Below are 14,120 nucleotides of genomic sequence, written 5' to 3' on the forward strand. Positions count from 1 at the left end.
CCTTTCCAAGAAAAAAAAAGAAAATTGTCTGCAAGGTTATGAATCCATGTTGTAATTCAGCCACTCACAGTATAAAGTTTGATTTTTCAGAATCTTAGTCCTGCTGCTATAGAAGATAAGACTTTTTATTTTCAGAGCAGATATAGGAACTTTCTGGTCAGAGCTTGAGCTAGTAATCTGAAACCCTGGACTAGAGATCTCTTCAAGAAAATTAGAGATACCAAGGGAACATTTTATGCAAAGATGGGGGTCAATAAAGGACAGAAATGATAGGGACTTAACAGAAGCAGAAGATATTAAGAAGAGGTGGCAAGAATACACAGAAGAACTGTACAAAAAAAATCTTCATGACCCAGATAATCATGATGGTGTGATCACTCACCTAGAGCCAGGCATCCTGGAATATGAAGTCAGGTGGGCCTTAGGAAGCATCACTATGAACAAAGCTAGTGGAGGTGACGGAATTCTAGTTGAGCTATTTCAAATCCTGAAAGATGATGTTGTGAAAGTGCTGCACTCAATATGCCAGCAAATTTGGAAAACTCAACAGTGGCCACAGGACTGGAAAAGGTCCGTTTTCATTCCAATCCCAAAGAAAGGCAATGCCAAAGAATGCTCAAACTACCGCACAATTGCACTCATCTCACACACTAGTAAAGTAATGCTCAAAATTCTCCAAGCCAGGCTTCAGCAATACATGAACCATCAACATCCAGATGTTCAAGCTGGTTTTAGAAAAGGCGGAGGAACCAGAGATCAAATTGCCAACATCCGCCTGATCATCGAAAAAGCAAGAGAGTTCCAGAAAAATATCTATTTCTGCTTTATTGACTATGCCAAAGCCTTTGACTGTGTGGATCACAATAAACAGTGGAAAATTCTTAAAGAGATGGGAATACCAGAACACCTGACCTGCCTCTTGAGAAATCTGTATGCAGGTCATGAAGCAACAGTTAGAACTGGACATGAAAAAACAGACTGGTTCCAAATAAGAAAGGAGTACATCAAGGTTGTATATCGTCATCCTGCTTATTTAACTTCTATGCAGAGTACATCATGACAAATGCTCGGCTGGAGGAAGCACAAGCTGGAATCAAGATTGCCAGGAGAAATATCAATAACCTCAGATATGCAGATGACACCACCTTTATGGCAGAAAGTGAAGAACTAAAGAGCCTCTTGATGAAAGTGAAAGAGGAGAGTGAAAAAGTTGGCTTAAAGCTCAACATTCAAAAAACTAAGATCATGGCATCTGGTCCCATCACTTCATGGAAAATAGATGGGAAACAGTGGAAACAGTGGCTGACTTTATTTTTGGGGGCTCCAAAATCACTGCAGATGGTGACTGCAGCCATGAAATTAAAAGACGCGTACTCCTTGGAAGGAAAGTTATGATTAACCTAGACAGCATATTAAAAAGCAGAGACATTACTTTGCCAACAAAGGTCCATCTAGTCAAGGCTATGGTTTTTCCAGTGGTCATGTATGAATGTGAGAGTTGGAGTATAAAGAAATCTGAGCACCGAGGAATTGATGCTTTTGAACTGTGGTGTTGGAGAAGACTCTTGAGAGTCCCTTGGACTGCAAGGAGAGCCAAACAGTCCATGCTAAAGGAGACCAGTCCTGGGTGTTCATTGGAAGGACTGATGTTGAAGCTGAAACTCCAGTACTTTGGCCACCTGATGTGAAGAGCTGACTCGTTTGAAAAGACCCTGATGCTGGGAAAGATTGAGGGCAGGAGGAGGAAGGGACGACAGAGGATGCGATGGTTGGATGGCATCACCAACTCAATGGACATGAGTTTGGGTGAGCTCGGGGAGCTGGTGATGGACAGGGAGGCCTGGCATGCTGTGGTTCATGGGGTTGCAAAGAGACAGACACAACTGAGTGACTGAAATGAACTGAACTGAACTGAACTAATCTCATACTTTTCCCCTTTACTTTCCAGGGCAGTGAGGAGAAACCAGCCAATCTCGCTAGGCTAAAATGTTCTAAAGTGTAAATACATGGTCTCTCAGAACATTTTAAAAGAATTTAATGAGAAGTATCCAATGGTGATACTTCGCATATCTCTATGACTAAAGGTTGTGGATTATTAGTACCCTCTTCATCACTAGAAATAGAATCATTACAGTCTTTAAATGTAACCAGATTAGAGAGCCAGTTTCAGATATCTGATGTGAACAATGTAAAGCCCAATGTTTCTAAACTTAAAAGAAATTTTAGTTTCATCTGAAAAATTAAAGAAAGAAGTCTCAGGACCTTTGATCATTTGTTGTAATACTTCAGTGCATGCAAAGTTTCAACCAAGACTCTAAGAAGATGCTTTCTTCTCTCAGGGAAGACATGATACTTGATATAAAATTGACATTCTGTACAAACTTGCTGCCAATGGAGGTAATGAAACAGAATAACTCATATTAGCAATTAAGTTTTAAAATGAATTCACTATTATAAAAATAATCACAGGAATATTTGTGAAAGCAAGGACAATTTCTTTTCTCTTCTAAAAACAACTGTTTTAGTACACTTAAGGGGTATGTTCTAAGTTGCAGGCTTTATCTCTGGCATGAGAAGTTGCAGAGATAATTTACTGATTTACCTTCTCAGTGTATTCTTTGGAAGGTGGTATTTTGTTTACTTGTAGGAGAATTTTGTGTCTGGTTTAAAAGGCAGGACTCTCCACGGGCCTCCCTTCCCTAAAATACCTTTATTAACCATAAAGTGTCTTCCATTCTCCAGCCAGTAAGAGATCACTGAAACTCAATATACTTGAAGACTTACTTAAGTCAATTTTGAAGACACCACTAATGCATGACAAAGCTATTACAACAGAATCCTCTAGTATTAAGGCACTGATTTAGTTATATCTGATAAAAACTAACATGCCAAATTGTCAATACTCTCAAACAAAATGGCTAAAATGAGAATCTACTGAAATGGCAACAACTTCACTGATAGCTCAGTTGATAATGAATCTGCTTGCAATGCAGGAGACCCCAGTTCGATTCCTGGGTTGGGAAGATCCCCTGGAGAAGGGAAAGGCTATCCACTCCAGTGTTCTGACCTGGAGAATTCCATGGACTGTATATTCCATGGGGTTGCAAAGAGTCAGACATGACTGAGCGACTTTCACTCTCACTTAACAGTTCATGCATGAAAATCATGTTTTATCACTAAAATTAATACTTTCTATGGGGCATTTGAAATAGAATCCATAGGATAGAAGAAAAGCCTTTGAGTATCCTTTGAAAGGCATTAATCAAGGCTGGGTTCTCTGAATTTTCCATGGACAACAACCTATATCTTTAAAATAGGGAGCGCAATGGGTGACAGAATACGTGAAGAATTGACACTGAAGAGGAATTCTATTTTGCAAGGACCACAGGATACCATATTCGTGAAACACTTTCTTCCAGAAGCATTGGGTCTCAAGGTGCACAGACCAAAATACCTATACGAGAAAGCCTTCATAAGCTCCAGTAACGCTACGCTATCATGGCTGCTGTCTTCTGACCAGCAGACAGCTCCCTTTTAGCTGGGAATGGGCAGGCTCACTGTAGTTTTATTATTCATTGGAATCCTGTCAGATGCCCTCAATACTTGTCACACTTAGGGTAAGAAAAGAGGGAAGGAAGGAAAATAAGGAGGGATGGAGAAAGAGAAGAAAGGAAAGGAGGGAAGAAAGGAAGGAAAGAAGGAAGGAAATTGTGACATAAGTCAAAAACAAAATAGGAAGTTAATTTGAGGGAGAACTTGAGGTTGTCACTGGAAATTTAGTTTACTTTTAAAAGGCAAAGAAAGCAGAAGAAAATAGAACATGCAGTAGATGATCATTGCTTATTTTCAGTTGTGATAAATGCAAGAAATGGCATTAGGGCAAGTGAAATACTATACTTTAAATCGAGGCAGCAAATTGTGGCCCATGGACAAAATCTAGTCATATTTTTACAAATTAATTTTTTTTGGACAAAGCCATGCACATTTGTTCCCTTATATGTGGCTTCTTTCTTGTTGCAACAGCGGAGTTGAATACTTGCAACAGTGACCATATGGAACACAAAGGCTCAAAAGTTCACTCATTAGCCCTTTGGAAAAGCTACAGAGTAATCCCTCTGAGGTCAGCTCTCACCTCTTATCTGTTTCTGGAATAGATATTTGAGCCTAATATGAACTAAATTTAATAGTTAGAATCTCATCCTTTGTCTTACTTCCAGCCCAAACCAGTAATATTTAGCTGTCTAGAAAAGTAAAATTATTTCAGAGACTTGTTTACTGTTTATTTTTAAGAACTTTATTGAATCTATTTTTCTTATGTCAACATGTTTTTAAAAATTATTTTTATTCAAGTATAGTTGATACATAATATTATTTAAGTTACATGTGTGCAAAAGTTATTCAGAACTTTTAAATGCCTTGCTCAATATATTGGCTATATTCCCTATTTTACAATGTATCCTTGTAGCTTATTCTATAGATAATACTTTGCACCTGGTAATCCCCTACTCCTATATTGCCCCTCCCCATGTTCCCTCTACCCACTAGTAACCAGTAGTTTCTTCTCTGTATCTGTGACAGGCTCTTTGTTTATTTTTTTAATGTGGTGAAAATGGATATAAAATTAGAATGGGAAGTAAAATGTGTATTTTTATAAGCTTAGGATTCACAAATGCTTATTTTCTATAATTTTATTTATTTATTAGCTGTGCTGGGTCTTCGCTGCTTGCTGACTTTTCTCTAGTTGCTGAGAGCAGGGGCTGCTTTCTAGGAGGGTGAGCTTCTCGTTGTGGTGGCTTCTTTTGTTGCTGAGCACAGGCTCCAGACACACAGGCTTCAGCAGTTGTAGGCTGCTGTAGGCTCAGGAGTGTTGTGGTTCCTGGGATCCAGAGCACAGGCTCAATAGTTGTGGAGCATGGGCTTAGTTGCTCCGCAGCCTGTGGGGCCAGCAATTGAACCCATGTCCCCTGCATTGGCAGGTGGATTCTTTGCCAGTGAGCCACCAGGGAAGCCCCCAAATGCTTATTGAATTGTGGTCATATATAAGAAGTATTTTTTAAATCATTGTTGTTCAGAAAAATACTATAAAAATATTTAAAATACTAAATACTAAAAATACTATAAAACAGAGTGTTTTCAAAAACCAAATTTGAACTAGATTAAGACTATTTTGACTGTCAGAAACTGCAAAATTCAAGAGAAGGAATGCATATAGGTCTCAAAAACGATGAAACTGAGAATTTGGACAAAGTAAAGACTATTACCTCTCTCTCTCTCTCCGTACCTCCCTCTGTACCTCTCTCTACTGGATGTATGTCCAACACACATACACACATCCTGTTCTGTTTCTCTTAGGAACCCTGACCAATAGACCTATTTTAGGAAGAATGAAGCAAAAGCAAGGTAGGGATGTGGAGGGGAGATTAATTTACTTTAAGAAATTCATTCACATGATTGCGGAGACTTGGCAAGTTCAAAATATGCAGAGTAGGCCATAAGGCTGGAAACCCCGGGTAAGAGTTGCACTTGGAGTCTGAAGGCCGACTGCTGGCAGAGCTCCCTTGCCTACAAGGTCAGTCTTTTTCTATTAAGCCTTCAAGTGGTTGGATGAGGCCCACCCACACTTTGGAGGGTAACTTGCTTTATTCAGAGTCTACTGACTTTTAAGGGATTCTCTGGTGGCTCAGATGGTAAAGAGTCTGCCTGCAGTGTGGGAGACCCAGGTTTGATCCCTGGGTCAGGAAGATCCCCTGGAGAAGGAAATGGCAACCCACTCCAGTATTCTTGCCTGGAAAACCCCATGAATGGAGGAGTCTGGCAGGCTACAGTCCATGGGGTCGCAAAGATTCATACACCACTGAATGACTTCACTTTCTTTCACTGACTTAAATGTTAATTTCATCTAAAAATACTTTCACAGAAATATCTAGAATAGCATTTGACCAAATATTGGGATAACATGGCTAGCCCAGCTGACACATAAAATTAACCATCGCAGTAGGAAAAGTAAGGAAGGAAGGGGATGAACTACTCTTCTTAATTCTGGTTTCAAAATTCTTTGAGAAAATACTCTGGTTTGTCCTGTTGTGTGCAGTGCCCACCACTGGGCCAAATAATTTTAAGCAGGGGGTGGTATCCGGTAAAAGGATTATAATCAGTCCGGCTCACATGAAGTGCCCACGATGAACCAGTACATTATGGCTTGGGAGGAGGTGGGGTTACTTTGTACAAAATAGTTGTCAGGTACAAAACAAGGTGTCTCATAAATGGGAAAATCATTAATTAGTACCTTATAAAGGTACTTTTCATACGTCAGCATGTTTTTCCAAGGAAAAACCTTGAATTTCTGTCTAAGGATTTTTATGTGATTTTAACTATAGTTAATTGATTTTCTATCATATTGTATATAAGCTCTTATGGAGAAATAATGGTTTTCACTCCATTTATGTATCTAAAATTGATTTCATCTGCTTTTCTCTGCATATTTTCTAGCTTCAACAATTACTTCCTCTGTGGACAGAAAGCAGAGCACTGTAACACTTTATGCAGAAGGTAGTATGCTTTTTTATCTTTTTGAGGCCACTGCTGAAGCATGAAACGTTGAGCTTACTTAGAAACAGAGTCAATGGTCTGGACTGAGTGCCAGCCTTGTGCCCAGTTGAAGAATATGGTGATCTGAACCCTGTGGGATAAGGAACCTGAATGACCCCACATGTCCTCCCCTAAAGCAGTTCAATTTCACTGGAAGATTATGGAATGTTCTCTATCAGGCACTGTGCTGGGCTTTGTGGGGAATATAAGATTAATAAGACTATCAAAGAGCCCCAAGGGAGCCCAGTTTTGTGGGGGAACCCAGCCATCAGGAGCTCAGCTATCAGACAGACAGAGGAGGTAAGCACTCATAGCAAGTGTATCAAGGGAGAAAGGGCATGGTTAAGCACCAAGGCTTAGGAAAGGGTTCACAGAGCATATAGCAGTAAACTGGGTCTTAAAGAAAGGGTTTTTAAACAGAAAAAAAGCAGTATACTGACCACCTTAGAGAGTGAAAACAATGTGAGAAATGACATAGAAATAGAATTGTACTTGGTGTTTTTTCTGGAGTGTGGAGGAAATGTAGTCAAATGTAAAGTGAGTCAATGTGAAAAAGAGGGCTTTCAAAGCCAATATTAAGACATTTAAATTTGTCCTTTTTAGGCCATGAGAGATGTTTGGAGGGTTTCAGAGTTGAGGGAGTGACATCTGTGTTGTAGAATGATATACTGGCTGCAGTGTAAGGTATGAACTGAAGGGAGAAGAGTGTTGAGACAGAGACAGAAGTTAGGAGGCTTTGCAGCAATCTAGGTACACGGTGACAGGGACTTAACCTAGGGTGTGGTAGTGAGAAAAGAAAGGGAATGCCCCAAAGCCAACTGGAATTTGTCTGTGTGCATATTTATAGCCAAGGGATGCCGAAAAGATGAGATATGACTGCTGGTTTGGAAACAAAGATGAGACTCTATCCTCTATCTTCTCTGTGAAGTAGAAGGTAAAAATCCCTGTAGCCGATCACAGGCGTGTACAAAGAATATATTTGTAGATAGGAGCCAAATCCACTGTCTGTGGGGTTGGCTCTGGCCATTGTGTAAATTATCACAACAGGTATGAAAATGAAAGAAGAGAATGAAGAAAGAGTGAAATAATAGCAACACCATAAGAGCTATCATACGTGAAGGGTGATTGAAGTTCAGAGAATGGAAGATGAAAGGGCATAAAATATCTGCCATGCTTGGAATCTTCACTGTTGGAGCTATTTTTTTTTGGATATTGTGCCCCTGTTCAAGTGTGCTTAATTGACTGGCAAGTACATTCCCTTAAAAAAACAGTCAGAACTTGTGGATAAATACTAGCAAAAACATTAAACTTATACTGTTTACAAGGTAAAGTTCAAACTCCTGAGAACACAAAGGAACATTCACACCTTGCTATCTCATCAGTCTCTTTATCTTTCTGGTGTTATCTTCATCATCTTTCCCTTGTGTACAGATCTGTTTACCCACACCCACTCTAGTTGTTTTCCACAAAGGTTTAATACTTTATATATTTCATGTGATTTCTTATGTAATTAGAAAGTTCTTGCTTGTATCTACATCTTTGACAAGAGGTTCCCTCTGGAAGGGAATACTTTTTGGAGTAATGGGAAGAATATGATTTAACCGCCTTCACTCTGCTTTTAGAATCTTCCATCTTCCTTCATTAGTTATGTGATCTTTATTTAGCTATAAAATGCAAGGACTTGAGTACATCTCTGAAGAGGCAGGTGACACCAGAAGATGAGAAAGGAGATATTAAATGCAGAGTTTAGTACAGACAAGTTTCATCCATATAAACTTCTTGTCCATTATAGCTGATTCTATTTATGAATAAATAACTGACATGCACTTCTGTTAGAGGTGAGTTGTAACAGACACACCTAATTAGCATATCTCACCAAACCCCTACCAAGCACAGAACATTATGTGAATTTATGGGAAAGAGTGACCTTTTAAATTGGAAAATATCTGTAGGTTTGCAGAGCTGAATTTTTACTTTAAAAGATGTACAAAAGGAATCAATTTCTTTATTTAATTCTCATAATTACATTTAATGTCTGGAAATAAAATCTGCAAGCAAAGTTCACAGTTGAATGGGTCTGGTAGTATAACTGAATAGGAAAAAAGGAAGGAAGGAAAGAAGGAAGAACAAGAGGGAAGGAGCGAGGGAAGGAGGAAGTAAGGAAGATCTGTTGATTTTACTGACTTTGGGATTCTCCAAATAAAAATAAACTTAAAAAGTTTCCAGCTTGTTTAAAAAATTCCCAGCTTGCTTAACCTAAATGCCACTCTATTTAATGCTTGTCTGAAGTGCTACTCTTAGGAACAGGCATTTAGTTCTGAGGTTACTGATTCATTTTCTCATCAAAACTTAGGAAGAGACTAAACATCACTTATTATGCCCTTTTCTATCCTGTGGAGTATGAATTACAAGATAAATCTGCTAGTTACTTTATGACCAAAAGATTAGATTTAGAACACTGTCTTATAGATTCTATTTTCTCATCTGTTTGTTTTATAGACATCAAATCTCCTGAACTAATGTTATAACACTTGAAAAATTTTGTTGCATATATAATTCATGTTGCTATCTTAATGATTCATAATACAGGATGAAGTTGGTTAATCTTTGGATAAGTTTAATACTTTATATATTCTCCGGGCAAGAATACTGTAGCGAGTTACAATTTCCTTCTCCAGGGTTATATATATTTCATGTAATTTCTTGTGTAAGTCTAATATTTCTGGAATATTACCACCAGCAAAGTTCAAGTACAACTTCATGTAATATACTGTGGATTAATTTCAACACATGAAGTTCTATGAAGAGCTTTTCTCTTATTTTTTTCATGTTTGTGCCTGTGTGGGTGTCCAGTTAAAACTTCACTATCAGTACTAGTGGATACAAAAGCTGTGCTCACTTGCCCTCCTGTGCTGTGGCCAAGTGTGTTGGTAGTAGCATGGGAAATAGCCCTCAGAGACAAGCCGCCCTGCTTCGGAGCCTACAGACGTGATACAAATCAGACCACAAGAGGAAACTGTACCGACAAGAGAATAACCTGGGCCTCCAGACCTGACGAGAATCCTGCCCTTCAGGTTGATCCAGTGGCCATCACTCATGATGGGAATTACACGTGCCAAATAGTAACAAGTGATGGGAATTTCTATCATGAGTATCACCTCCAAGTGTTAGGTAAGGAACATCATATATTTTGGTATTTCCAATTACCAGATTTGGTACTGAAACAAATCTATGAATTCTATGTCCCAGGTTTTAAGACTGAAGCATTTCCCCTACATTTCTGCAGTGCCCCCTGAAGTGACCCTTGTTCAAACTGAGAAGGGAACTGCAGTGTGCAAGGCAGCTTCGGGGAAGCCGGCTGCACAGATCTCTTGGACCCCAGAGGGGGATTGTGTCACTGAGCAAGAGCCTTACTGGGGTGACGGCACAGTGACCGTCCAGAGTACATGCCGCTGGGGGGGCCGCCATGTGCTGAACGTGTCCTGCTCTGTCTCCCACTTGGCTGGCAACAAGAGTCTGTCCATAGAGCTGGATAAAGGTAAGTGCCTGTTCCTATAGTGAACTTGATGCTCTATAGAAGATTGTGAATAACCAAGCAGAGGGTAAGAAAACTTATGCTTCTAATTCAGAGATAGTCTCTAAAACTTAACTGAGTAATGCATTAGTATACTAGAGAAATTGTATTCCTTTATTACATAGAAGGAATTATTTCAATAACTCCTTACTAATATATTCTCCTAATATCTTTTATTCTGGCACTGTAAAAGTACTTTGAGATTAATTATTGGTTGTTGCTGTTTAGCCACTCATTTGTGTCCGATTCTTTGCAACCCCATGGATTGCAGAACTCCAGGCTTCCCTGTCCTTCACCATCTCCCTGAGTTTACGCAAACTCATGTCCATTGAGTCAGAGATGCCATCCAACCATCTCATCCTCGGTCGTCCCCTTCTCCTCTTGCCCTCAATCTTTCCCAGCATCAGGGTCTTTTCCAATGAGTTGGCTCTTTGCATCAGGTGATCAAAATATTGGAGCTTCAGATTCAGCATCAGTCCTTCCAATGAAGATTCAGGGTTGATTTGCTTTAGGATTGACTGGTTTGATCTCCTTGCTGTTCAAGGGACTCTCAAGAGTCTTCTCCAGCACCACAGTTTCGCTCAGCTTTCTTTATAGTCCAACTCTCACATCCATACATGACTACTGGAAAAACCATAGCTTTTATTATATGGAACTTTGTGGGCAAAGTGATGTCTCAGTTTTTTTATACGCTGTCTAGGTTCATTGTTACTTTTCTTCCAAGGAGGCAAGCATCTTTTAATTTCATGGTTGCAGTCACCATCTGCGGTGATTTTGGAACCCAAGAAAATAAACTTTGTCACTGTTTCCATTTTTTCCCCATCTATTTGCCATGAAGTGATGGGACCTGAAGCCATGATCTTCATTTTTTGAATGTTGAGTTTTAAGCCAGCTTTTTCACTCTCCTCTTTCACCTTCATCAAGAAGCTCTTTAGTTCCTCTTTACTTTCTGCCATTAGTGTGTTGTCATCTGCATATCTGAGGTTATTGCTATTTGTCCCAGCAATCTTGATTCCAACTTGAGCTTCATCCAGCCCAGCATTTCGCATGATGTACTCTGCATAGAAATTAAATAAGCAGGGTGACAAAATATAGCCTTGACATACTCCTTTTGCAATTTTGAACCAGTTCATTGTTTCATATCTGATTCTAACTGTTGCTTTTTGACTTGCTACAAGTTTCTCAGGAGGCAGATAAGGTGGTCTGGTATTCACATCTCTTTAAGAATTTTTCGGTTTGTTGTGATCCACACAGTCAAAGGCTTTAGTGTAGTCAGTGAAGCAGAAGTAGATGTTTTTTTGAAATTCTCTTGCTTTTTCTATGATCCAACTGGTATTGGAAATTTAATCTCTGGTTCAGCCACCTTTTCTAAATATAGCTGGAAGATCTGGAAGTTCTCAGTTCACCTATTGTTGAAGCCTTGAACCCTATCTTGAAGGGTTTTGAGCATTACCTTGCTAGCATGTGAAATGAGTGCAACTCTATGGTAGTTTGAATATTCTTTGGCACTGCCTTTCTTTGGGACTGGAATGAAAACTGAAATCTTCCAGTCCTGTGGCCACTGCTGAGGTCTCCAAATTTCCTGGAATATTGAGTGCAGCACTTTAACAGAATCATCGTTTAGGATTTGAAATAGCTCAACTGGAATTCCATCACCTCCACTAGCTTTGTTCATAGTGATGCTTCCTAAGGCCCACTTGACTTCACATTCCAGGATGTCTGGCTCTAGGTGAGTGATCACACCACTGTGGTTATCTGGGTCATGAAGATCTTTTTGTGTAGCTCTTCTGTGTGTTCTTGCCACCTCTTCTTAATCTCTTCTGCTTCTGTTAGGTCCATACCTTTTATTGGTTCAAAATATCAATACTTATATATCATTTAACAATACTAACTCAGTAGATAGTCAAGAACAATAACTTCTTTGCTGATATTTTATTTTTTATAGTAGTCACCGCTTTATTGCTACTCTGAGTAACAGAGCTTTCCTTCTCCCTTGCTGTCTGAAGCCAATTCATTGACCAAACATTTTTTCAATGTTATTATGTATTTAAATCTGATGATACAGAGATGAAAAGACAAAACCCATGCTTTCTTATTGTTCCAGGGAACATAATATGTTGATTAGGAGCAATGTCTTTGGTAACACATGGCTCTCATTTACCAAATGTGTAACTTTGAACAGCATTTAAGTTCTCTGTCTCAAGATTTTGTTTTTAACTGATATATAACATTATATTAGCTTCAGATGTACAGCATAATATTTAATGCTTGTTTTTGTGAAATGATCATCTAAATAGATCTAGTCTCATGGTTTCTTCATCTGTTAAATAGGATAAAAGTATCCACCTCACAGAGTTATTATGTCCATCAAATAAAATAATATATGTATTTAACATGGTGCCTAGCACAAAATCAGTACTCAATAAATATTAGCTGCTATACTTATTATATGAAAAATTATTAGCTATTATATTAATTATATAAATGCATTAGATATTATACTCTATTCCATTATTAAAATAATATATATTAATTATTCATCATAACATCTCTCATATTGATCTGTGTTTCTGCAACAGCTTTATATAGCATGCAATTCACCCATTTAAAGTGCATTATTCAATGGTCTTTGAACATAGTTATATAACCATCACTACAATCAATTTTAGAACATATTTATCACTTCAAAACGAAACCCTTTACCTTTTAGTTATCACTCCTTAATTCCAACATTCCTCTAGTTTTAGGCAATCACTTAATCTACTTTCTGTCACAATAGATTTTCCTATTTTGGACATTTCATATAAATGGAACTATATAATATGTGGCCTTTGTGACTGGTTTCTTTTACTTAGCATATTTTTTCAAGAATTACCCATGCTGGGATTTCCCTGGTGGCAAAGTGGTTAAGAATCCACCTGCTAATGCAGGGGACACCGGTTGGACCCCTGGTCCAGGAACTAAGATCCCACATGCCTCAGGGCAACTAAGCCTGTATATTGCAACTACTGAGCCCATGCATTGTAACTGCTGAAGCCTTCACACCCTAGAGACTCTGCCTCACAAGAAGAGAAACCAATTCAATGAGAAGCCTGTGCACCACAACTAGAGTGCCCCCACCTGCAGCAACTGGAGAAAGCCTCCATGCGGCAGCAACAACGACAAAAAGAATCACCCATGTTGTAGCGTGTATCGGTACATTCGCTTCTTCTTTATATATATTTATGTTATTTATTTTAAATTAGGTTTTTGAAATGACACAAATATATGCTTTTCTCATCGTAGAACAAATTAAATACAGATAAGAAAACAGCCTGCATTTACCCTTCTGGATTTTAATATACAAATAGTCCATTATTCAGTATAGAAAAATCAGGAAATACAGACAAGAAACAAGCAAACACAGTCCCAGCCCAAAATAACCATAGTTAACATTTTGGTGCATATCCTTTCACAAGTATATTTATACATACACACACACACACACACACACACACACACATATATATGTATGTCCACATATAGATAAATATGGGCTTCCCTGGTAGCTCAGACAGTAAAGAATCTGCCTGCAGTGCAGGAGACCTAGGTTCAATCCCTGGGTTGGGAAGATCCCCTGGAGGAGGGCACGGCAACCCACTCCAGTATTCTTGTCTGGAGAATTCCATGGACAGAGGAGACTGGCAGGCTACAGTCATAGGGTCGCAAAAGAGTTGGATATGATTTGGTGACCAAACAACAACAACAAATACATCTATATATTTATACATTTCCCTCCAACCCCAGCAATTAACTTTGTGTGGGAACAGAGATTATAGGTTCTAATGGACAATACTACTCCATGAGTTGATCTGCTGGACTAATTCCTACTAGCTCAGGTATTAATACAGCTTTTAATTAATTGTTTTATAATTAATGTTTTATAATGTTACATAATGTTTTTATAATGTTTTATAAT

General features: G+C 38.7%; 1 protein-coding gene across 4 annotated transcripts in view; it reads left to right on the top strand.

Moving 5' to 3' along the window:
- Positions 1-14,120, top strand: part of LOC147380002 (cell surface glycoprotein CD200 receptor 1-like) — a 28,319-nt gene that overhangs the window by 5,983 nt on the left and 8,216 nt on the right. Inside the window, exons 2-5 of one of the 4 annotated variants that reach the window (XM_086406486.1) lie at positions 6,490-6,549; positions 9,442-9,759; positions 9,875-10,126; positions 13,213-13,352. In XM_086406486.1, coding sequence (XP_086262612.1) covers positions 6,490-6,549; positions 9,442-9,759; positions 9,875-10,126; positions 13,213-13,271 — 689 coding nt within the window. In that variant the 3' untranslated portion in view covers positions 13,272-13,352. Of the gene's footprint in view, positions 1-6,489; positions 6,550-9,441; positions 9,760-9,837; positions 10,127-13,212; positions 13,353-14,120 lie in introns of those variants that run through there. The other 3 variants (XM_086406470.1, XM_086406497.1, XM_086406479.1) reach the window with 3 other exon arrangements.

Source organism: Bos grunniens, chromosome 1 (genome assembly GCF_055505025.1).
Source record: "Bos grunniens cultivar Pamir isolate PY7600 chromosome 1, Bosgru_T2T1.0, whole genome shotgun sequence".
NCBI lineage: Eukaryota > Metazoa > Chordata > Mammalia > Artiodactyla > Bovidae > Bos > Bos grunniens.